The 26,550-nt window shown below is 39.2% G+C and overlaps 1 protein-coding gene across 1 annotated transcript in view; it reads right to left on the minus strand.

Annotated features, from left to right (window-relative positions):
* Positions 1–26,550, minus strand: part of ENPEP (glutamyl aminopeptidase) — an 86,400-nt gene that overhangs the window by 36,413 nt on the left and 23,437 nt on the right. The window contains exons 4-11 of the mRNA XM_080658401.1: positions 19,036–19,156; positions 16,006–16,160; positions 15,544–15,657; positions 12,635–12,769; positions 10,469–10,534; positions 6,442–6,507; positions 5,559–5,710; positions 189–268 (exon numbers count right to left, since the gene is read on the minus strand). Of these exons, the coding sequence (XP_080514527.1) occupies positions 189–268; positions 5,559–5,710; positions 6,442–6,507; positions 10,469–10,534; positions 12,635–12,769; positions 15,544–15,657; positions 16,006–16,160; positions 19,036–19,156 (889 nt within the window). The remainder of the gene's footprint in view (positions 1–188; positions 269–5,558; positions 5,711–6,441; positions 6,508–10,468; positions 10,535–12,634; positions 12,770–15,543; positions 15,658–16,005; positions 16,161–19,035; positions 19,157–26,550) is intronic.

Raw genomic sequence — 26,550 nt, forward strand, 5'->3', positions numbered from 1 at the left:
AGAATATTTCAAGGTAGAAAGTTCTCAGTGTTGTAGATAAGAATTTGAACTCATCAATAAATTATTTAAGAGAGCTCTTTTAGCTGAAATTTGCATTGTAAATTCCACCTTTACTGTTATTTTTTACATTTATATTAGTTTAATGTGCTATATTAATCCAAAGAAGAAATAAATCAATTGATATTTACCTCCTGTTTCTGACCTATTGTAGAATGTAATATTTGACTCATTATCTTCACTCCATTTAACTGGAATATTCCATGTGTAACTAAAGTGATTTAAAAAGAAAAAATAACTTTTATTACTAAAAATATAAAAACATACCCAAAGTAAACATAATTTTAAAAGCATCTTCTCAGATCACAATGGCATGAAGTTAGAAATCAACTACAATAAAAAAAAACACCTCAAAATAGCATATTATTAAACGATGAATGGGTTACCAATGAGGTCAAGCAATAAATTAAAAACTTCCTGGGAATTGATTTCAGAGAGGAAGGGAGAGGGAGAGAGAAACATCAGTGATGATAGAGAATCATTGACTGGCTGCCTCTTGCAAACCCCATAATGGGGATCAAGCCAGCAACCGGGACAACTGTCCTGACTGGGAATCGAACCGTGATCTCCTGGTTTATAGGTCAACACTCAACCACGGAGCCATAGTCAACCACTGAGTCACACTGGTCAGGCTAAACAGCAGTTTTAAATATGTCCAATCTAATTTGCTAGAATATAAAACAGTAACTATAAAATAAAGTTTATAGTTAACAGCATAATCACAGACTTTATTATATTGATTTTTTTGTCACTGAATTATCACCTGATAACAAGTCACCTCTTTCTTTCAATGCATTCATATATTAAGAAGAGGAAAGGGTGGGGAAAAAAAGAAGTTTTTGCCATCATAATTTTTTGCTTTCCAAAAGAAACAAAAGATAAAGAAGTATATACAGACACACCCTGACTGATCTCATTTGGTCTAGGAACTCAGATTTTCCTTTGTTTTGGTGAGAACTATTATTTTTCAAAACTTGGATTACAATCAGATATCCAGTTTCTTTGAATCCCCTTTACTCTGGGAGAACGGACTGTCTGAGAGTTCCAGGAGCAGAGGCCGGGCATGGGCCTCCACAGGTGAGCACCACCTGCTAATTAAATAATCCTCAGTTTTCTTCCAGGCCTTGGACAGAAAGTATTTTTTGGCTGTTTGAACATTTGTAAACACCTAACTGTGCTGGTAGTGTGACTTCATTCCCAAAGCTCTGAACTGGAAGCCAGAAAACAGGTTCTGCTACTCCCAGCATGGAGTACAGGGCACAGAGTGGGCCTACAGAGATCCGCATTTCTCTAGAAGCATGGCTACGAACAACATTCCAAGAGGAGATTGTCCCTTACAAATTCATCCAACTCAATCCCCTGAACATTGTTTATTCTTTACTTAGGAATTTTAGCTCAGCCTAATCTTCAGAACATCAGGGCAGCCAATCCTTCCATCGTCTCTCCCATCTCTTTACAGAATTGCCCTCACCCATCTCCCTGTCCCACTCTTGCCCCTCTTATCTGTCCTCCACAGTGCAGCTGGATGGGAACTTTGAAAAAGGTAAATGTGATCTGCCAATTCTTTCCTTAAAGTCCTCGGATTTGAGCACTATTGTTCAAAATCTTTAATGTGGTCTGCATGCCAGGCATCAGCATTCCTCTCCACCACTTTTCCCAGGGCCTCTCAGCTGCCCAGTTTCTTGGAGCCAGACTACCTGCGTTCAGATCAAGGCTCCATCACTTACATGCTAAGTAACCTTGCATAAAATATTGAATCATTTTCTGCCCTCATTTCCCCATGCTATAATAATAAACCATAAAGTATTTAAAATAGTGCCAGCTACCTAGAAAATGCTCAATGAGGGTCGCATATTACATGTATAATGCTCCTTTTTAACTCCAGAGCCCTCACAGGTTCTGCTACTCCCAGCACGGAGTACATGGCACAGAGTGGGCCTACAGAGATCTGCATTTCTCTAGAAACATGGTTACGAACAATAGTAATAGTTTGCTTTGAACATCCCCGATAGTCAAACCTCCACACGCATTTACTCAGCTTAAATATCCCTTCCAGAAGAAAGAACACCCTCTGTAGCCCTCCCTACCCCACCACACGTCCTGACCCACCCGTTAGCTCAGGCTCAGCCTATCAGTGGACATATATGACAGGAGAGAATAATTACTGTGAAACTTTCAAATGGAAGCCTGTTTCAAAAGAGACAAATACTTTTAAAATTTAATATCAAAAGGCTCCAGCAGTATTGAATTTGACCAACTAATTTGCTCGAACATAAAACAGTAACTATAAAGAAAGGAGATTATAGTTATTAAATGAAACTCTGAGACACCTTCACACCCTATAATTCTCCTTCCTCGTGTTATCCTAATTGCTACTGAATAATTGATCTGTGGTGACTTATATGTGACTATAAAATAAAGCCAATGAGACTATTAAGAAAGAGAGAAAGAGGGTGAAAGGTCTTTTCCGTGGGAATCAGGCAGTGGAGATCAGAGGCCACTGGAGTTGGGGTGGATGCAAACTATGTTAAGAAGCTGAAAGAAGGAGTAATGAAAATTAGCATGGGTGAGATGGAACGATATCCAAGGGGACCAGGGCCACACTGTGTTGCTCCCATGTAGCATGATCCAGTCTAGGAAGAGGCCCAGCTGGGTAACAGGGGTCTGGAGTGATAACACCAAAAGGTCACACCCAGAGGCTGGAGGTCCTGAGGTCCTGATTTTCTTCTCTTCAGCTGGGAGTGGTTGACACTCCATAAACATAGATAAAAATAACCATTCAGTTATACAGACATAGGATAGAGTATTAGACTTAATTCTTTCTTTAAATAATACACTCATTCTGCTATTTTCATTTCGTAAATGAGTATTGACACTCTTTCCCAAGTGGAAAAGGATATCTTGTGGAGTGCTGGTAATTAACTAGCTCGGGGGTGGGGGTGGGTAGGATATAGTATTTGTTGACTCCCATTAATGTGCATTATGACCAATTATTGCAAGCTACCAGCATGATGTTACTGAGGTAGGATGGGAGCCAGCGCCAGCACATGACTGAATTAGCATTCCAACACTGTTGGCCAAGAAGTGTGTTGGAGTTATATTCCCTTCTCTATGGTCTAATTTCATGGTCCCTGAATCACTTAAATAATATTTCCCCCTAACACCTTAATATAAAGGTCAAGTGGACTCCTTTTTTATTGTACTTTATCAGTGACATGAAATTATTCCACCTGCTTCATATTTTTCAATCACAATTGTTACATATAGCCATCTATCTATCTATCTATCTATCTATCTATCTATCTATCATCATCATCATCATCATCATCATCATCTATCTACTTTTCTCTTTGTAGTTGATCTAACTGATGGGCCTTCACAAAGTCCCTAAGTTTTTCCATCTTCCCATTCACTCTTGTTCCTGGAGATCACAGACCTTACCCCAGTCACCTGCTCTGACTCTCGACACTGAGCCCCCTGGATGGCTATGGGCCTGCATTTCCTTACATGGCATTCCTAGATTGGATGCACCATGTCCTGGATCCCATTTCTTCCTCTTTATTATTTGGATTCATATTTTTCTCTCTCTCCTCCAAGCCCCCTGGAGTGCAGCCTTAGTAACTTTCAAAGAAGTGCTGTGTGGAAAGCACTTTCTGGAAATGTCTTCACTGTGCATTTTTGCATTTGGTTTACTTTCACTGGGTAGAGAATGAGAGGTTGAAAATACGTTTTGCTTCACCATTTTAGATGATTGCTCCATTTTCTTCTTGCATTCAGGGTTGCTGTGAAAAAGGCTAATGCCACACTAACTAATGTATCCTTGTTTTCAAAATTTTTTGATGCTGTAGCTAGGCATGTGTGTACTCAATACAAAAAGGCATGCACTCAATGGAGCCTTTTCATCAAAACCCTGATGTCCTTTATTATTTTTTTAATATAATTTGCCCCTCAAGTTTCTCTGTTTTCTTTTTTGTGAGACTTCTATTAGTTGGGTGCTAGATTTTTCACATCTTCTCTTTCCTATTTGCCAGTTCTATGTGTTCCTGTCTTATATTTTTAGAGAATTCCCCAAATTTATTTCTAGTTAGTCTATTAATTTTCTACAACCAAAAATTTAATCTTCCAGAGACCTTTTGTGTTCTCAGTTTGTCCTTTCACAGACATTCTGCTCTTAGTTAATGGGTATAATAGTTTCTTTGATCTCTCTATTCCATAAGTTTATTTTCTGTTTCCTCAACTATGTTTCTTATAGATATAGGTGTTTTATTTGTTCACGTGGGATTTTTACCCTTTTATGCTTTTAGATTCTTTTCTTGTGGTTTTTGAGGTTTAATTGTCCGCTCATATTTAAGAAAGGACTAAATTGATTATTCTTGGTGTTTTGTATGTAATCCCTCTACTGTTGAGAAGGGAGTATTATTTTTGAAAGTCTTCTCCATTGAACAAGAAGTATGGCTGGGAGCTCTGTGGATGAATGAGGGGTGCAGGTAGCTGCACCCATCCATCCTGCAAATGCCATAATGAGGGACACTTGACGCTGGATGTCTCAGCCTAAGGGAAATCCTTAGCTCTTCTCCACTGATTAAGTCCATTTCTTTAGGGGAAAAAAGCCCTCTGGCTTTTTGCCTTGGGTCATTGCCAGATGTCTGAGAGCTCTGTACAGAGGAAAGGATGGCAGTAGACAAAGGGAAAGTGGAAGGGAAGGTCTGAGGGCCCAATGTCCTGAGTTCATTTCAAATCAAGTACCCTATTTTCAGTCTCACATGTCACTCCTGCTCCCCCCTCCCGAAATGAGTTCATTTCTTTCAACACTTCTATTTCTCTATTCAATAGTTCCTGGGAAGAATAGGACGTGGGTTCATTTTGAACCTGGAGACCACTGAGCTATTTTTAAATGCCTTTGTTTCCCTAAAGACACCATCCTATATAATAAAAGCCTAATATGCTAAGTGTCTAGTTGGCCGGTCAGCCATTCAACCAATCAAAGCGTAATATGCTAATAATATGCTAAGGCTGCTCAACCGCTCACTATGACATGCACTGACCACCAAGGGGCAGACAGTCGACTGATTGGCCAGTTGCTATGATGTGCACTGACCACCAGAGGGCAGACAGTCGACCAGTAATTTAGCTTGCTGCTGGGGTCTGGACAATCGGGTCTGAGCAGGACAGGCTGAACACACCCTGGAGCCCTCCTGCAGTCCCTTCCCAGCTGGCCAACCTCCCGCATTCCTCCCTGGCACCTATCGCACACTGGTGGGGTCCCTCTGCCTGGCCTGCGCCCTCACACAATCCAGGACCCCTCGGGGGATGTTGGAGAACCAGTTTCAGCCCTATCCCAGGCCGAGGGACCTCACTGGTGCACAAATTCGTACAATGGGCCTCTAATGCTTTTTATATTATCACCCATCAATCTTGTACCAACGAGCAAGATCTAAGCAAATGACCAATATTTCCATCAACTTTCTGCTTTTCTCTTGAAATGCATTATAGATCCTTACCCAAGCTCTGAATGTGGCAGAGAAGAATTAGCTTTTGGGTCCAATAGAAAGCGTTTCTGTTTGATGTTCTTCATATCGTTCACATCAAGGACAGGATAACCCATCTGTTTGGTCCAGGTGTCCATCACTTCTTTCACTGGCAGATTACTTGCCTAAGGTTTAAAAAACGTGAATAACTAACAAATCCTAATATATAAAAAGCCAGGGGCCATCACGACCTAAACGACCAGATGGACGACTGAGCAGCAGGTTCCCTCCCAGCCCTGGCCTGGGCACGGTGGCAGAAGGGAGCTCAGGGCTCCAGCCGGGGCATGGTGGAACTCTGGGTCTCGTGTGATCAGGGGCATGGCTGGCCATCAAACTGGACCCTGACAGGAGGGAGGAGGGAGCCCCATTCCTCACAGAATCAGCCATTGGACAGCTTGCTGTCAGCGGCCTGCCCAGCCAGGAATCCCATTCCCTTGTACCCCGGACCCTGACAGGAAGGAGGAGGGAGCCTCCTGGCTGTCTCACAAATGATTGGTAACCTCCTGGCTTTTTCACAAATTGTTTGCATCAGTGTTGTTTTTACACCATGTTTTTGTTGTTTTTATATCATGTCTTTGTTGTTGTTATATCATGTTTGATTGTTTATTTATTAATAAATTTATATATTATTTTCATATACATTTTACTAATTTTCCTTCATCTCTGACACTTCTACTATAGAGAAAGGGCAAATAGCAATATTAAAATATTTCCTCTAATTCCCTCTTAATGTGCATGAATTTTGTGCACCAGGCAACTAGTAAGAAATAAAAGGATAAATAATCAGATAAATAAATGATTAATAAACTACTTATTAATAAAACAAAGAAGTATTTGGGGATACACTCTTCCTTACCTCTTCAAGTGCTGCCCAAAAATCTGAAGTTTTTGCATTCTTAAATTTGTATCTTTCCAAATAAATCTGTAAGTGAAAGAAAACAAATACTTTAGGAGTCAATGTTTGCTTTTCTTATATTTCCACAAAATGAGCTGAACCCTTAGCCACATTTCACGTGGATGTATAATATAGTGTACCTGGAATGAAAATCAAGTGATGTACTGTATGAAAAGCATTTTAACCTAAATAACACTATACAAACAATAACTTATTTGTAAAGCATAAGAAATCTTTTTTTTTTTAATCCTCACCCAAGGATATTTTTTCCATTGATTTTTAGGGAGAGTGGAAGAAAGAGGGAAAGACAGAGAGAAACATCGATGTGAGAGAAACACATTGATTGGTTGCCTCCTGCACAAGCTCTGACCAGGCTTTGGGCCTGAGGAGGACCCTGCTACCAAGGTACCTGCCCTTGACTGGAATCGAACCCAGGACCCTTTGGTCCTGATGCTCATCCCACTGAGCCAAACCAGCTAGGGCGAGAAATATTTTTTCTTATTAATGAGTTTGTTCTTCTTTTTTTTTAATCGATTGCAATTGTGAACAAGAGAAATAGTTTCATTTTTTTCAGGACAAACAATATCTATATATAAAAAGCCAGTGACCGTAACCGCCATAGCAACCATAGCGACAGTCGCTATGACACCCACTATGGCCAGCAAACCAGCCCAATCAGGGGGCTGGAGCTGGCAGCCAACCTTGCGGCCCCTCCCCCCTGCTGGCCTGCCCCTGATGGGACTCTCCCACCCCGATCAAGAGCAGGCCACCGGCCAAACGCCCCCTCCCTTCCCCCCGGCCAGCCCCACCCCCAATCAGCCCTCCCCACCACGACAGGCCCGTAGCCCCTCTCCCGGCCGGCCTGCCCCTGATCACACCCCCTCCATCCCAATAGGGGGTGGGGCTGAGTGACCAAACTCCTGCAGCCCCTCCCCCTGACCACCCTCATCCCATAGGGGGTGGGGCCAGCCCGCCAACCTCCCACAGCTCCTCCCCCCACCGGCCCCACCTCAGATTGGCCCCCCGCACCCCATCAGGGGCAGGGCTGGCCAGCCAATCGCCCGCGGCCCCTTCCCCCAGCTGGCCCAGCCCGGATCGGGCCCCGTTTGGGGTGGGCCAGCCAGCCAACCTCCCACCATCTCCTCCTCCCAACAGGCCCAGCCCCAACCTGCCCCAATTGGGGAGGGGCAGGCCAGACCCCACCCGTGCACGAATTCGTGCACTGAGCCTCTAGTAAGATATATAAGGGGAGTGAAGTATTCAGCAAACAGTCAATAGTTCATAACATTTCTGATCCACTCTGAACAGAGAGCCATAATTCTGTGATCTTTATTTAGTGGTGTTAACTTATCCACTGCCTGCTGTATTCTGTATCTTCATTTATAGTGGTGTTTTCTCATCTCAGACACTACATGACCCCATCATACACATAGGTGATTGAGGTGATAATCAAACATGAAACAAGTGAACTTGGTTCTAAGTCAGGGCTCTGCTAAATTTTTAAATGGCTGAAAAAAACTTTTGCTACAAAAAGCTATATAGTGAGGATTTTAAGTATTGTGGGCCATAAAATCTCTGTTGCAACTACTCAACTCCACCTCCGTAACGGAAAAGCAGCTTTAAATAACATCTAAGTGAATGAGCTGCCTTCCAATGAAACCTTATTTATGCACACTGATATTTGAGTGGCACATAACTTTTGTGTCATAAATTAACCTTCTTTAGATTTTTTCAGCCATTTAAAAATTTAGAAATAATTTTGTTTGCAGGCCTTACAAAAATAAGTGGTAGGCCAGATTATAATTTAAAATAAATATACAGCCTTTTGAATGATGATGATGGTGGTGGTGGTGGTGGATAAATTGGGGAAATCATTCACTTTAAAGAATAAGTCTTCATATATTTTTAAAATACAAAATTTTAATTAGAAGACTTCCCCTTTTGGCAATTCTATTTACAAAATCTCTTTATATGAGTTTTCAGATATGTGACTTATCCCTAGAGAAATTCCCAGTCTTCCTCTAATCTCATAATTGAGCACCACTGGTGGTTCTCCAGCAAACCTTGCAAAGTTCCCATTGATTTGGACCACTGCCCTAGCCGGTTTGGCTAGGTGGATAAAGCGTCGGCCTGCAGATTGAAGGGTCCCAGATTCGATTCTAGCCAAAGGCACATGCCTGGGTTGCAGGCTCGATCCCCAGTGAGGGGCGTGCAGGAGGCAGCCGATCAATGATTCTCTCTTATCATTGATGTTTCTATCTCTCCCTCTTCCTTCCTCTCCGAAATCAATAAAAATATATTAAAAAATAAAATTTAAAAAAAAGGAAACATTTTTAGGATCTCCTAACGTATGATGCGTTCTACTAGGCAGTGGAATCTATGCAAAGATACGATGACAGAGTTCCTCACTAAAGGTGCTTACAGTGAGAGAAGATAAGAAATCTGAGTTTGAAGCTGTTGGGAAACGTACACAATGTTCTAATTCTCATATAAGAACAAGCATGTAGCTTCCCCTTACCACCTAATGTCCATACAGAACACTTTATTAATGGACAAAAGGAGGAAGAGGTACTTGGGTACTGTCTGAATAATCCTAAATGCTGCTCTTCTTACTTTCACAGTCACCTGGGAATTTTAATATTGGGTTGAACGGACCATCTCCTTTCGGGGAAGTTGAGAAAATTCTAATGCCACACAAGCAGACATGGTGGTAGTGAGAGCTACAGGCAGGGGGGACGGGCACTGCCCTGGGAAGTCACTGCACGGTGCTCTGCAGGAAGGCTAGCAGGGCCGCTGCTCTGACCTGTGGTCTGCTTTAAGGGCTGGGCACCAATCAGCACTGCTCTGCCTAACTGCCTGGGATGTCAGAGCAGGGAGGATGGAGATGGAAGGCAAACACCAGGAACATGGCCCATCTCCAGGCTGCAACGGGGCCAACCTGCAGACTGGATGGGGGACACGTGGTCGCTACTTTGATTATCTAAGACCCTGAGAGAATTGGCTTGCAGGGGTCCTCAAACTACGGCCCGTGGCCACATGCGGCCCGCCGAGGACATTTATCTGGCCCACCGGGTGCCCCTGCCTGTCCTGCTTAGCAGCCGACTGGTCCCGGGCCCGCAGTGCGCATAGAAATTTGTTCATAGTTTTTTTTTTTTAAACTATAGTCCGGCCCTCCAACGGTCTGAGGGACAGTGAACTGGCTCCCTGTTTAAAAAGTTTGAGGACCCCTGGTTAGAGTCTGCTAGGAGAACAAAATCAAATGGAAACATCTAATGGGAGTAAGTAGCTTGAGTGGGATATGTGAAATGATTTAGAAAGTTTATTGTCATTTCCATTTCCAAAGAGGAGCAGGCCTTTTTTATTCACTGACTCTACATAATAGGAAGGTTTACATTAACCATTTTCAAATCCAGTCATAAGGAAATAGTCTTTCTAAAATCTGTCAGAGAAGACTTTAGTGGATAGGTTTATATTTTTATATCATGTTGCTACAGACTAAATAATCTTCCCAGACATTCACACATTGAAGCCCTAATCCTCAATGCCAATGTAATGGTATTTGTAGATGAGGCCTTGGGGAGATATTTGGGTTTAGATGGGAAGTCCTTCTTCATCTTCCACTCCTGAGCCTCCAGAACTGTGAGAAAATAAGTGTCTGTTGTTTAAGCTACTCAGTGTGCCCAGCAGACTCATTCACATGGGATACACACACACACACACACACACACACACACACACACACACAAAACCGACCACATTATTTGTTTAAAATACTCTATGAAACTTTTGCCACAGGATAATTATTGATACAATGTACAGTAGGCACTTAAGTGGATGTGAAATTACTTTTTAATGTTTTGCTATGTTTCCTATCCCTGAGTAAAGAAAGTTACAGTAAAAAGGGAATTTCCCTTAATTACATATCTTAACATTCATGAGCCACATAGTATAGTTTGCTTTTAATATCATTAAAAATAATAAATCATACCTGACATCCTTTTTGAAAGTTCTTTGGTGTTATCCAGTCTTCAATCATTCTCAGAATGGAAGCTCCCTATAATGAAAAAGAATTAGAAATTAAACTGATAAAAGATATGTAAGGGACAAATATCAGTAATAATTATTGTGACTAATTTCATGATCATATTTGTGAGATTTCTTGAAGATTATTCTGCTAAATTACTAGTTATAGCTTTGTTACTTTAGGGTAAAAATACCACTTTGCACACCCCTGTATCGGTGCTTCTGAAATAACTTATGGATAAAGAGAAATCGAAATAGATAAAATAGCCAGCATTTCAGTGGCTTGAGGTTCAAGTAATTATTGCAGTTCACAAAATGAACCAGCAGAGGGGGCCTTTTTTAATGAAAGAGAAGGAGAGAACAGCTTATAAATACTGTTCTTTCATGAATAAGGAACGCAGTTTCAAGATACAATTTTGGCTACTTATAATTTATATTAAAATACTTGAAAAAGAATTATATTTAACAGAGGGAAGTAAATATTTAATAAATTATCTTGTCAAATAGTTTAATATAGATAGATATATAATTTAGGCATAAAATCCTTTCCTTGGGTTTTCTTTAGTCTGAAGAATTTGATGAATACCCCTGCTCTTTACATTCTTTTTCACATCTTATAATATTAGCACTAACATTCTCTGTTAATAGAATTTTAAATCAATTTTCAAGCAACTAACCAGAAAAATATTTAATTTAGTATTTTCACTATAATTTATTGAGTACTATAAATTATTTTTGTGCATAGAAGAATCAGAAATATCTATTTTTGACCTAATATCTTAAGCCCATGGGGTATCCAGGACTCAGGAAAAAACTGATTCAATAAATATAAACTTCCTCTTGTGAGTTATTAGAATATACTCTGGATTGTAAACTTTTGTTTTAACAAAAAAATTAAAAGGAACCACTGACAATGTGAAAGAAAAATAAATGAAAGAAGCCTGAGAAGTGCCATAGGAATCATATGAGATAAAATCACAAAAAATATAATGCTAAACATTTCAAAGACTAGTATATAGAAGGCTTTTTTCTTTTACTCAAGTCAATTTTATCTAATATACACTTTAGTAATTATAATATTTCATCTTAAATAAAACTTTAGGTATCACTCAGAATAACAAAATGTATTAGTTGTCAGTGGCTTTTGAGCAACTTAACATAGTGGGTAAACTCTAAGAAGCTGAGTGGAAAATGACAAAATTATGCCGCATGCAGTTATGAAAATGTTTAGAGGAGAAGCTATAGGACATGTTGTGGAAGAAAATGGGTAACAAAACTTTAGGTCACTGTAGATTTTTCTGCCACTTTCCATAAAATTATAATGGATAAAACTGCCCTTTTACAACATGTTAACAAAGTCATCATTAAATCTTATCTAAAAATGAATAAAGGTAATTTCTCCAAACTGAGTTGGATTTAAGTACTTATTAGAAGCACTAAAGGATTCTACTAAAAAAGGTGTCCACATGTATGGCATTTCTTATTGACCACATGGGCAAAATTTACTGCCTTTTAAAAAAAAATAAATAAAACAACCCTGACTGGTGTTTCCCAGTGGCTAGAGCATCCGCCCGCACACAGAAGGAACTCAGGTTCGATTCCTGGTCAAGGGCACGACATATCTGGGTTGCAGGTTCGATCCCAGCCCCAGTCGAGGCCTGTTAGGGAGGCAACCAATCAATGTGTCTCTCTCACATTGATGATCCATGTTTCCTCTCTCTCTCTCTTCCTCCCTCTCGCTCTCTCCCTCTCCCTCTTTCCCTCCCCCACTCCCTTCCACTCTCTCTTAAAAAATATATATCCTTGGGTGAGGATTAACTAAAAATCAAATAAAGCAATTTAAAATTTGATACTTAAAGTTTAAATGTTCAGTTATCAGAATGAGTACTGTTATAAACAAAAATACAAAAGATAACTTTTTAAAAATCTGATTCAAAATCCTGAGACATTGATCACATTGATCAGTTTCACTGAAGAGTACAAGCTTTTGAATATTCACTCAGAATAGGTTCTGCACTGTTTCTAAAGCCTATTAACATAGTTGAACCACATGACCACCATTTTGTGGCATTTACTAAAAGAAAAGCCACTAAGCAGGAAGATACTAAAAACAATGCCATAGTGTCCCCACCTTGCTGTATGATATTCCATCAAAAGCAGATGTTATTTCAGCAGGATTTGACACAGTGACAACAATTGGGTGTGAAGACATCAAAGAATCATCCTCTTGTACAGGTAGTACATCTTCAAGTAACATCTGGTCCCGCTAAAATGACAGAATGAACCAAAAAATATAGTACTTCCCTTACACTGGTTCAGATTTCAACATAGCATGTATATAACACAAATTGAGGGAAATAAAAAGAAATTATTCCAATTATTTAAAACAAGCATTCAGTGTTCAAGTCAATCCCATCTTACACTAATGGGTCTATAATGATTCCATTACCTTCTCCTATTTATAAGTCCTTTGACTTTGCCTCCATATTACAGGCCAAGAAGACATAGCATCTGTGGATTCAGCCTCTGTTACCTCTGTGTGGCTTTCAGACGTATGCCAGACGTTTGAATCCCTGTTTCCATATCTGTGCAATGGGAATGATGATACCATCACCTCCCAGATTTGTTCTGAGAATTAAGTGAGGAAGCATGTTGATTTACCAAAAATTGATGTTTGAGGTTTTTTTTAAAAAAAGTTTTTTGTCAACTAATCATTGGAATTTGGGCAATATATAATTAATTGAAGAAAACATTTACTTTTGCTTTAGTTCAATTAATAATCACCTTCTCATTCCAGCCCTGTTTTCTCACCAAAATAGAGTTGTTGAGCGGTCTAGCCCCATAGTCTTTCTTGGTTCAAAGCTCATTCCTTCCATTTCCTCGAAATGTAAGTTCAAACAAGTTCCCTTACCTGTTAAATAGGGTAATGATGGCATCTACTTTTTAGAATTGTGCAGCTGATTCAATGAGCTAATGCATGGTAAGCAATTGGCAGTACCTGGCATAAAGGGAAAACCTAACACAGCTATTATTATTTTGATTCTTAATCAATTAGATTCTAAAACCTAACTTGTTAAATCACTACTAATAAAAAATCAAAAGCTTTATTGGTCTTGCTGAATTAAAAATATTAGATAATAAGCAAGGTACTATTATCAATCAAGGTAAACTGTGAGGAATTAAGAGAATAAAGTTTTCAAATGAGGATTTAGAAGTACAGAGCTTCCAAGTACATAGAAATATATTTATATGCAAAGTTACAGAATATTAGAGTGATGACTGCGAAATGATGGCTGCCAATCAAGGTAATTTTGACTTGGACTTCAATTTTTTCTGCCCCAGTACAATCTTTAGGTAAGTAGACAGAATCCTGTTCTAAGTGTCAGGAAATTTTACTCTAGTCTTAGTTGTGCTACCAATTGTCGGTGTGACAATGGAATGTTATAGTACCCTGAGCATCACATTTTCACCTGTGAAATGAGGCTCCACTATTGTGGTACTTACCAAGCTCTCTTATGATGCATCTTTATCTGCCCTTTCCACCCACAAGACACCGATTTGGGAACTTCTTAATGGCAGATATTATTTATTCAGTTTTAGGTTCTATAAAGAACTATAAATGAACTATAAAGTGTTCATTGAAAGAGAAGTGAATGAATGAATGAATGAAGAATGAGTGAGTTCAATTGTGTGATTAGATTTTACTTAAGAATTGAATACTAAATTCTTCTGGAATTTAATTGGTATTTTTGAAACACTGAAATTGAAATGTTAAAATATAATGGGTTATACATAACAATATTGAAATGTTATAATTTATTATATCTTGATGTAAGAAGGACATCAGGTTATTTTATAGAAAAGACTTTTTTTTCATTTACATAGCTTAATTTCAATAAATTATGAAATCATCAATTTTCAGCATAGATGAGTAGTTCTCAACTAGTAGATTATATTTTTATCCCCAGGGGACATCTAGAAATATGGGAAGACATTTTTGGTTTTACGACTGGAATGGAAGGATAACTGGCATCTAGTAGATATAGTAGATATAAGCCCAAGACTTGCTAAATATTCTACAAGACACAGAAGAACAGCCCACAATGAAGAATTATTTGGTCCAAAATGTCAATAGTTTCATGGGTAAAAAACCTGATGTATATTAGATTTGTAAAGAAACAATTGTTACCAATTAACTTTTTCATTTTTTAAAGTAGATTGTGGAAACTAGGGCTTCAAGCATTTAACATTGTCTTTTTATTCTGCCCACTAGAGGGCAGTAGTCTATACAGTACACAACTGTAATTCTCTAATTCTACATCTACACCCGCTTTCATATATACAAACAGATAAGAATACTCTCACTATCTAAATATAAATACAAACAGACCTAGCTTTTTGGAAAGACATGTCTGTAGATTTTATAGAAGCCTCTGTTCCAGGCCCCTCAGGGACACATAGTATAATAGTAATTGCATGTGCATTTTGGGAGCTTTTAAACTTACAAGACAGAGAACTATGTTTTTTCATAGAGGATGGAACTGACTCAGAGAGGATATGTCACTTGCTCAAGGTCACATTCCCTGTAAAGCACCTAAGCATCTAGGATTCGAACTTGAGTTGAACTACTTAAGTTTATGCTCTTATCTCTCTACCACACTATTTCAGCAACCTGTGTAAGGTACGTCATTCACAAAATTAGACTTAGACATTTTTCAGAGGGTTAGCACTACAGATACTTTCTTGAACACAGAGTTGGCATTGTCGAAGGTAGCTAGTTTTTTCCTGCCTTGACACATGTTCTTGAGTGACTCTATTGAGGACATCCTCAGATCCTGGTGGTCAGTTGCCCTCTAGGGCCTGGGCCTAGGCTCTAAGTGAGGTCCAGTGCAGTAGAGCCAGCTGGCTCCACCCCATTCTCAGTGGAATTCCCAATTCACCACTTCCTTTGGCCCCAGACTCTGGGTCATAGTCCAAATGCTTCCATCTGCTTTGCATGAGAAAAAAAAGAGATTTGGAGCTTATATGCTTAGGACTCACCATTTGCCAGTCTCCTTCTGCATGGTTTACTCCCAGGAACTCAAAGAAGGAAGCGAAGCCTTCATTCAGCCACAAGTCTTCCCACCAATCCATGGTCACAGTGTTTCCAAACCACTGAAATGATAAGCAATAGAGTCATTTATCTTGCCTTTATCTCCTGATTTTAAAATGATCTTAAAATTTCCTTAGTTTCTTGCCTTTATTTAGGCATTACTGGGAATATTTAAAGTTACAGGAAGTGCATTTACTAAAGGCAAAACAATGTGTCTTAAAAGTTTCAACAATAAAGAATTAAATTAAAAATAAAAGAAATAAAAGAAAAAAGTTTCTCTATAGTACAATATTTATCAGCACTAAGAAAGACTTTCAAGCAGGATTTTTTGAGTTGGCTTCTTTTTAATTTGCTAAATTATAACTTATTTCAATTTCAAAATGAGCTAATTTGATGCTAAGATTCTATACCTGATGCACAAGTTCGTGGGCAACCACAGCAGCAACCCTCTGCTTGTTGGATGAGGCTGATTGCTGGGGGTCATACAGCAGGTTCGTTTCCCGGTACGTGATGAGTCCCCAGTTCTCCATAGCCCCAGTGCCAAAGTCTGGAATAGCGATCTTATCTACGGAAAAAGAAAGAGTCCAGTGAGAAATACATTCTTTCCATTTGTGCATAAAAGTTAACAACTTAAGTTCTTTGGATGAATGTATTTCAAAAAATCTAAAAATAACTTCTCAGTCTTCATGCACTCACAATTTCCATGGCCCTTTTCCTGTTGGCTCCAGATAGCAATGTGTCATGTGTTTTAATTACGATTTTACTAATTATACATGTTTACTAATGGCAATGCTCTTTCCAAGACCTCTGTAATTTTGTGTCTTTTGTTCCTCTCTGTACTTCACTTTAATTAGCTTTTTAAATAATTTTCACTTAGATAACACAGAGTATCTGTTTTGGAGATAAGCTGTGAAAAATTAAGAGAATGACATTTTTCAAATGAGGACTTAGAAGTACAGAGCTTCCAAGTGCACAAAAACATATTTCTATCTAAGGTTACAGAATATGAGAAAATAGAATTCTACTTTTTCCCTAACTCTGTATAATTTGAGGTCAACCTGACTCCCTATGAACTGAGTAATTTACCATCTGCTTCTATGTATTAAAGTAGCTGGATCAACATGGAATTGATGCCCTAGCTCAGTGTCGGCAAACTCATTAGTCAACAGAGCCAAATACCAACAGTACAACGATTGAAATTTCTTTTGAGAGCCAAATTTTTTAAACTTAAACTTCTTCTAACGCCACTTCTTCAAAATAGACTCGCCTAGGCCGTGGTATTTTGTGGAAGAGCCACACTCAAGGGGCCACACTCTGCATGTGGCTCGTGAGCCGCAGTTTGCGCACCACGGCCCTAGCTGGTTTGGCTCAGTGAATAGAGTGTCGGTCTGCAGACTGAAGGGTCCCAGGTTTGATTCTGGTCAAGGGCACATGCCTGGGCTGCGGGCTCCATCCCCACTAGGGGGTGTGCAGGAGGCAGCCGATCAATGATTCTCTCTCATCATTGATGTTTTTATCTCTCTCTTCCTCTTCCTTCCTCTCTGAAATCAATAAAAATATATATTTTTAAAAAGATGGAATTGACTCCATTCTCTCTAAATTCCCTTCCAGGTCTAAAATGTTGAATTTTATCACAACTTCCTATTCTTTATTTTTGCTGGGGCTTATAATCTTAGACATACTATCTGACCAGAAGACGTGTTGATCAGTTCTATGTTAAATCCTAAAGCAAAATATTTAGCTTGATTACTGGACAGATTACAGTCCAGTTAGTGAACTATAATAAGAATTTCTTTATCATTACATAGAATTTAAATGAGGCACATAAATGAAAATAATTAAAATTCCATCTAACATATAAGAAAGGCCTTTTCTGGTTAAAATAAAGATTCTTAAAGCTTTTTATAAAAGAATGAAAATGGGTAGATCATCAGTGGAGGTCAAGATTATGGCTATAGTTTCCTTTTCATGTTATCTTCATTATTATGTTTGCTTTTTGTTTATTTGTTTGTCTTTTTCACAAGAATAACACTTAAAAGGTAGAGAAGTATTCCCCACAAGGGCCAATATTTTCCATAGTATTATGAAGAATTTAATTTTTTTTTTGGGAGGGGGGGACTAATAAACATAGAAGTCATTTCTAAGTAAAGTCTAAGATGGAGTCAATACTGATAAGGTTGGGAAAAACACTGAAAGAGTTGAAATGCATGTAGAAATATGAAGGAGGAGGAATAGGAGGATAAAGACAAGAAAGAAAAGAAGTTGTAGTATAAGTTGTAGTAGTAATTGTTACAGTGATAGTTCTTATAGTAGTTGTATAGTTATAGTAGTAAGAATAATTGCAGTAGTAGTAGTCATTGTTGCAGTTGTAGTAGTAGAAGTAGTAGTGGTGGTGGTAGTCATAGTGGTTGTGATAGTAATAGTAATTGTAGCAGCTGTAGTAGAAGTAGAAGTATTAATAGTAGTGGCTATAGTAGTAGTAGTGGCAGCAGTATTTGTGGAGAGGAAGGAACAAAGCAAAGAGAAGAGAGAAATAAATATGTGAGATTTCCACTTCCTAGGATTTCTTGAGTGGTACAAGTGAGATAAAGAGAAAGTCCTTTAAATTGATGTGCGGAACATTTTATTAAACATTCTGATTTTGATGAAAAGTTGTTTCTCTTCCTGTCTCCTCTATTGGTAATAGTTGCTAAGCAATCAGAAAAGAAACTAGATCTACTGCCATTGAAGAGAAAATCTATACACTGCTTAGAGCCACAGCCATTCCCATGTAGAGAATTTGGCATTCCAGTTGCTTTGCATCAAGAATTATATCAGACATCGATATGGGTGTTCCATTTAAAGTCTTTGTTAATACCATTGAGGTTACAATAAAGAATTTCTGCTATTGATAGAAGTATCATATCAGTATCATTTTGATATAGCTCTATTTTTATTTTAAAAATAAAACTGCTCCATCAGAAAAAAAGTATTTATTGAAGGAGCACCATTGTTTTATTTTAACTGCTGAAAAATCTAGAATTAGTCCTGTGTAACAATAGAAAGACTAGATGCACATGGGACTTCGACAGCATCATTTATTCTTATTTCTCAACTCATTGATGGTAAGGAAGCAGTGTAAGCTATTGAAATCAATTGATCTAGGTTGCGATTTCTGGTTCCTTCATTATCAACATCTGTAGTTTTGTGCAGTACAATACTTTAATTTTTATTTGGAAGAAAAGACTATATATTTATCAGGTAAGAACAGAGTATAGACATTCTTGGAGGAACCCAGAATAGATCCTTCCACATCTACAAAGTATTAGACACATACTGTAGGCACACAACAAAAAGATTTAGGGATGGGTATTAACTAAGTATGTTAAAGCTGGAGGACGTGAATTAACTTAAGTGAAAACAAAAGCAATATTAAAAATAAGAAAATAAATGATTCTCACCTAATTTAGGAAGAGCATACTCCATAGCAAAGTATTCTTCATAATAATCAAACACAATTTGAGTTATGTTGGCAGCATATTCACCTGTGTGCTTTTGCTCTGGCTGGACATATACAGTGAGCTATTAAACAAAACACAAACATTCAGTGAAAATTAGTCTTCATTTGATAAAACTTTTGAAGCAGTGGAAAGAAGGTGGGCTTTAGAGCCAAATAAGCCTAATTTGAATCTCAGTTCTGCATGGACAAATCATATCACATCTCTGAAACTCATGTGTAAAGCAAAATAACACTGCATGGCTCACTGTAAGACAATGGTTGGCATACTGCTTAATACATTTTTAAAATGTTATTACTCTTTTCTATTTCAAACATATATTGACATTTTAATATCTGTGTATAGATCTACTAGTATATATCTACCTATCCACCTTCCTATCTCTCTGTCATCTATCGATCTATCATCTATGTATCATCTATGTGTAATTTGTCTTTGAGGAAATCAATCATGCGATTTTTCTCATCTAAAGAGCTATTGGGTACATGTTTGCCACTATTCTATTCATCGCTATCCAAATGACTGTTTTGATATTTTAACTATTCTACTCGAAGAATCTAAAATACAATGATTTAAGATTTTCCTGAGAGGGAGGCCTCTTGATAAGCTACACCATTCTATAAGTCTCTAGGATATTATATTGTGACATCATTTATAAACCAATCAAGTACAGATTACCCCCACCACCACTACCACTAATTCTAAGCATCTAGAATAGTCGACACAATAGTCGACACAATGTTGAAAGAGGAAAAACAAAGTTGGAGTACTGATACTACCTGATTCCAAGATTTACTACAAAGCATCAGTAATCAAGACAGTGTAGCAAAAAAAAAAAAAAACAAAAAAACAAAAAACAACAACACACACATAGATCAATATAACATGATAGCCCAGAAATAGACCTACATAAATATAATTAACTGATATTTGATAAAGAAGCAAAGGCAATACAATGGAGCAAGACAGTTTTGTGTGTGTGTGTGTGTGTGTGTGTGTGTGTGTGTGTGTGTGTTTAAAACAAAACAGTGCTGGAACAACTGAATATCCACATGTAAAAAATAAAAAATAAATAAATCTGGACACAAACCCTATACCATTCAGAAAACTTGAAACTAGACTAAAATGTAAAATATGTAACTATAAAACTCCTAGAAGATAAAATAGAACAAAACCTAGATGATCTTGGATGTGAAAATGACTTCTTAGATATAACACCAAAGCCATGATCCATGAAAGAAATAATTGACAATCTGGACTTTGCTAAAAACTTCTGCCCTGTGTGAAGACAAGCCACAACTGAGAACAAATCTTTGCAAAAGATACATCTGACAAAGGTATATTATCCAACATATACAAAGAACCCTAAAAATGCAACAAGAAAACAACCAGATTAAAAAATGGACCAAAGACCTTAACAGATACCTCACCAAATAATATATACAGATGGGAAATAATATATGAAAAGATGCTCTACATCATATGTTATCAATGAGATGCAGATTAAAAGGAGATACCACTAGACACCTCCAACAATGCCAAAATCTGGACCACTGACAACACCAAATGCTGGTGAGGATGAGAAGCAATAGGAGCTGTCATCATTGCTGTTGGGAACATAAAACCACTTTGGAAGACAGCTTGGCAGTTCTTATAAAACATATTCTTACCATATGATCCAGCAATCACTCTCCTTGGTATTTAACCTAAGGAGTTTAAAACATGTCCATACAAATTGCACACAGATGTTTACACCAGCTTTATTCATAATTCCCCAAGATGTCCTCCAGTGGGTGAATGGATAAATTGTGGTACCTCTAGACAATGGAAAATTATTTAGTTCTAAAAAGAAATAAGCTATGGAACTATGAAAAGATAGGGAGAAAACATAAATGCATATTACTAAATGAGAGAAGCCAATCTGAAAAGGCTATATCCTGTAACTAGTAATTCCAACTATGTGACATTTTGGGAGAGGCAAAATTATAGAGACAATAAGGAGATCAGTGGCTGCTTGAGGTGGGTAGTGGGGAGGAGGAAGAGATGAGCAAGTGAAGCTCAGAGGATTTTGAGAGCATTGGAAATGCTTTGTAAATGATTTGTTGAGATCCATAGAATGTACAACCAAAAATTAACCCTAAGTTTGCTAAGGTAAACTATAGACCTTGGGTATTATGGTGTGTCAATGTAAGTTCATCCATGGTTTTTTAAAAAAAAAGGTATTATTTGGAGCAGTGATATTGGCAATGGGAGAAACGATGTATGTGTGGGAGCAGGGGGTATATGTGAAATCTTGGTACCTTCCCTTAATTTGGTTGTAAACTATACTTAAAAACTGCTCTAAAAATGTCTTGAAAGAAACAAGGTTTTGAAGACTTCAAATAAAGTATGTTTGCTGAATTAAAAAAAAAAATAATTCAAAACCTTCAAGCAAAACCAAAGATGCAGACATCTGGTTAGTTCCAGCCCATATATCAGACCAGAACGGCTGACTCATCGATAAAAAAAAAGGGAAAAATTATGCCTATTTTCCTTCTTTATTATTTCAAATGCATTGCTAATTTTGGTTTTCACTTAGGCACACATCTGGGCCATCTTTGCTTAGAAGAAAACAAGTTCTGAAAGGGCACCCTTTAAATGGCCAGTGCTGGCTCTCTGCGCCCACTTCCACTGGGTACTTGACATTCTTGTTTTATCTGCATCAGTAAAAATGTGACCATCTTTATCTCCAAAGGCAACACAACTCACTCAATGACCATCCCAACATTCTCTGAGGTTTTTGCTCTCTACTTTTTTTTTTTTTTTAATTTGCCATAAGTGGAGATACATTTCCTCTCTGCCCTCCTATGCAATGACGCGCATTCTCCAGGAGGTTAAGTGAAACTAAGGATCCAGCTGGGGGGCCACTGAACAGAGCCAAAATAATTGCTCCGTATGAAATCCAGAGCCTCCCGTTCATGCAGGACTCCTAGGTTGCAGATGGAGCTTCTTGGAATGTTTCATCTGTGAGCTAATTAGTGTGTCAACACTCCCTCAGAATTTCCACCAGGTTGGTTCGCCACCATTAAAAACGTCAGGAAGGGCAGCTCCTCTGGACTCAGCGCTGCACAGAATGTGTGGAGAGTGGCGGGGGGCGGAAGGGGGGGCTGAGGAAGAGGAGGGGGAGATAACAGTGAGGGCTCCCACCCCACGCGGAGCAATGCGGGCGGAGAAAGACAGTGCGCTCTTTCCACGCAGTCTTCTCCTTTCCCAGGCCCGTAGGCTCGCTTCCTGAAGTAGAAGGCTGCTGAGGCCATATAATCAGGTTTTCTTACTCTCTGTATTTCTGCTGTTGGTAGCATCAGGAATGCAGTATCCTTGAATAGCACTGATATTAATGTAAATTCATTCCAGATAAAACTAGTCCCTTCCTCTTTTGTTTCTGAGAAACACCACCCCACAGAAGTTATGTTCTGTCCTTAAGGTCGGGCCAATCTGCATGTCACCTGTGAGCTATGACCCTTATCTTGAAGGATCATAGATCATATTATTTTATGACCATTGCTTTTATCAACTGAGCTAAGCAATCACAGAATATTAACCTCCTAACATCATGAGCCAAAGCATATCCATGAGTGTGTCCTATGTGCCATAAATCACAACCCTTTTTTTACTTTAAAGACGCTGCCAACCTGCCTACAGCAGAACTACTGTAATGTTTAGATTTGGAGATTTTAAAAAGTGTCCTCCTCAGCTCAGCCTTTCTGCTCTCCTACCTCATCTCCAGCCCAGGCCCCATCTGCACGCCCTCTCCTGTCTGTGGGCTTTATGCAGAGGCGGACACCCTCCATCACCTGCTAAGCCTCAGCACTGCTTTCTATCCAGGACAAAGATCAGAACATTAACACTGAATTGTTATCATTTTTTTGGTAATAATTCTCGTCTTTCCAGTTTGCATGCTTGCTTTAACGAGATGACTTGAAAAAGGATATGACTAACCATATTAAAATAGCACAGAGAGAGGAGGCAGACATGTCTGGATAGTCTTTCTTCTCCTTACCTTCTAAAAGAATCAGATACGCCGTTATTATTCAAGGACTCTATTAAAGGCTAAATATAAAGTTTATACATAAGATTTATAACTTTATATATAAACTTTATATATAAATTTAAAGTTTGTTAGACTTTAGGAACCTAACTTGCATGCATATATTTTCAGTTTTTAAAAACAGCAAATTGCCTAAGCAAACTGAATTACCAAGATACACCACTGTTGGATACCATTTGCCATACCTCGAAGCACTGAATCTACTGAGCTAGTGTCCCGTGTAAAAGTGTAGCTTTCTAAAGCCCACATTCAGCTCATTATTCTTGTGGGAGGTGTGGCACATCTGTGTTATCACTGCTGCTGCTCTTATCATATTGGACTCTACTGTAAAGAATGGTTTTGGAATTCTTAATAGTCTCCCTTCCATTCGAGTATCTCCAGGAATTTGAAATATGGACCTAAGTCCTGATTCATGATTGGTCACTGTCACTCCCTTTATGTGACCCTTTGACAATGGTTAGACCCACTAGCTCTCCATCGCTCAGAACAACCTAATGAAACCATGTGCCTTCTGTACGTTCAATGATTATTAGGTCTCTGAAACCAAAACCAAGTAGAAAACCCAGTAGTGTAATCATTACGAATAAGTATTAGCCTTATGGAGTACTTGAAAATTTTCTAGGTAATATAGCTTTTCTTAGGTAATGTCTCACTCTACACATCAATTCTATGAACCTGACATTATTATTGACTAGAGGCCAAGTGCACGAATTCGTGCATGGGTGGGTCCCTAGGCCTGGCCAGCAATGAGGGCTGGCCAGGGGGAAGGACGGGGAGCAGTAGGTTGGCCACTGGCCCCAAGGAGGGAGCCATCCCTTGGCCCCCTGGGAAAGGGGCCGCATCCACCACCTACCCCTTGTTCCCCATCCCAGCCCAGGGCCCTGAAGGCCCTGGTGGAGTTGGGAGAGGAGGCGATGGTCGCCTGCCTGGATGTGGAAGGAACAGATGCCGGATGCCAGCACCCCACCACTGCACAGTTCCTCTCCTCCCCACTCCTCCCCTCGCTGCCACTGCAGCAGGCAGGTGGCAAGCTGATCGGGGTCTGCTGGCCTAGGGGAGGGATGGGGTGTGGGAGGTTGGCCGCCTTCCCCAAGGAGGGAGCCAGCCCTTGGCCCCTCTGGAAAAGGGATCACGTCTGCCACCACCCACCCCCAGTTCCTCGTCCCAGCTGGGGACCTGAAGGCCCCGGGTAGGGTCAGGAGAGGAGGCAATGGTTGCCGGGCCGGGAGTGGAAGGAACGGCCGCTGGCTGTCCATGGGAGATTGGCTATGGGAGTACACTGACCACCAGGGGACAGCTCCAGTGCGTGTCATAGCGACAGGTCGACTGGTCGTTCTAGTCATTAGGTCATAACGGTAGCGTAGGCTTTTATATATATATAGATAATATAATAGAATATTTTGCATCACTGATAACTTTACCCCAATCCTTTCACTAGCTCAGCTTCCACAATTATAAAATTGAAAGAGCTCTGAAAAATAAAAACTTTTTACATGTTCAAAATAAACCAAGTTAACATTACCATCTAACCTGAACTGATAGGAGGTTTTTAAAATAATCTTTCTTTTTCTCTCTATGAAAATATTGCTGCAGAAGTATTAGTTTGATTAGCATTTGAGGCCCCAGATCCCACTGCAGTTAATAATAATACAGTGTTTTTACTCTATTACATTGAACAAATATGAATTCCAACGTTCAACTAGCCACAGGATTTTAAATAAGGTTGTGGACCTCTAATTAAAATCTTAGTTTGAAGAGTTTTAAAAATAAATTTCCTCTTTTGTATACATGAGAAAAAATGAAGTCTAAGGCAGAACTGACACTAGAATTCAGTACAAAGCTTGTTTTCACTATATCATACTGCCTCTTTTAAAATATATATATTTTTATTGATTTCAGAGAGAGAAATGGAGATGGGGAGAGATTGAGACATCAATGATAACAGAGAACCATTGATCGGCTGCCTCCTGCAAGCCCCACACTGGGGGTCGAGCCCGCAATCTGAGTATGTGCCCTGACCCGGAATTGAACCATGACCTCCTGGTTCATAGGTTGAAGCTCAACCACTAAGCCATGCAGGCTGGGCCATACTGACTCTTTTCTCTACACCTACCACTGAAACCTGACTTTCTCTAGCTACAAAACAGAGATAACAACTATCTCATAGAATTCTTGTGAGCATTAACTAAGCTAATGCCTAAGCAGTAAGAGTTTTATATGGCCCATCAAGAGCACTGGTATCAATAGAGATAATCTGTAGAATTATTAACCTCTGCAATTTTCTCTGTCTGCACTTCCCCATAGGTTAGTGATTTCCACATTGTGGTATCCACATTACCATGAGAAACATTAGGGGAATGCAGGGAGGAAGAAAAGCTAAGTTTTTTACTTCCAAAATACACTTTTCATGACCACAATAAATTTAAAAACCAAAACTATTCTATTTCCTGTTTGGAAAGGCTTTTAGCAATAAAAACAGAAGACCAAGGGGAAAAAAAGCAAACCACAGAATGTATGTTGTAAAGATAGAGTGGAAAGAGAATAGAGGAAAGTCTAGATGGTTTTGTCTCAAAAAAACTGGATGACAGTCACCTGGGGCAGGCGAGGGGTAGTAAGGTGGATGAGGCAAGAATCTGGAAGGGTGTGTTAGGGTCTGAGATGAAGGTGGCACTGAACTTGGAAAGACCATGTGAACAGAAAGGAATGAGCGTGAACAGACTGCCAGCCACCACTGCTACTATCCCCCTGGTCAGAAGTCGGCCGGGGCCTGCAGGATTCCCACCATCACTGGGGAGCACTGCAGGTCAGCTGTGCGCTGGCTCCATGTCCTCACTGTGCTCGTCTGCTGAGCATCTCCGACTGATAAAGGTGATCACCCATCCAGGTTTGCCTAGGAATGTCCCAAGTCTGTCGCTTACCTGTTTCCACCTCTTCTCATACTTAATAATTACTAACACCTCATTATTTATGTTTTATAGATGATAACATGTATGGTCACTTTACCTATCGACAATAACTTGCCTTTCTACTGCCTCTCATCCAGCAGAATTAGCACCTGTCCATCTGTTGAGGTTTTGCAGAGTTTCATCTGAACTGCTCACACATCTCTTTAAATGGCCTAGGCCCTAAGATATTTATTGCAGGGCCCCTAAAATCGCTGGTGAGGGCTTTAGTAGTCAAAGGGGTGTTATGACCAACGAAGACCTGAAAACATATTTGAGTGACACCAGACAGTGAAGGCTACATTTCTTTCACATCTTTATTGAGGTACTGATATCTTAGCATATTTTACTCCCTTTAGGACTTAGTATCTCTTCCTTCTGCACATAGTAGGTGCTCAATAAAGCTGATGAAACAATCTGGTTGAATGA

This window comes from Plecotus auritus (assembly GCF_963455305.1).
Source record: "Plecotus auritus genome assembly, chromosome: 1".
In the NCBI taxonomy this organism is placed as follows: Eukaryota; Metazoa; Chordata; class Mammalia; order Chiroptera; family Vespertilionidae; genus Plecotus; species Plecotus auritus.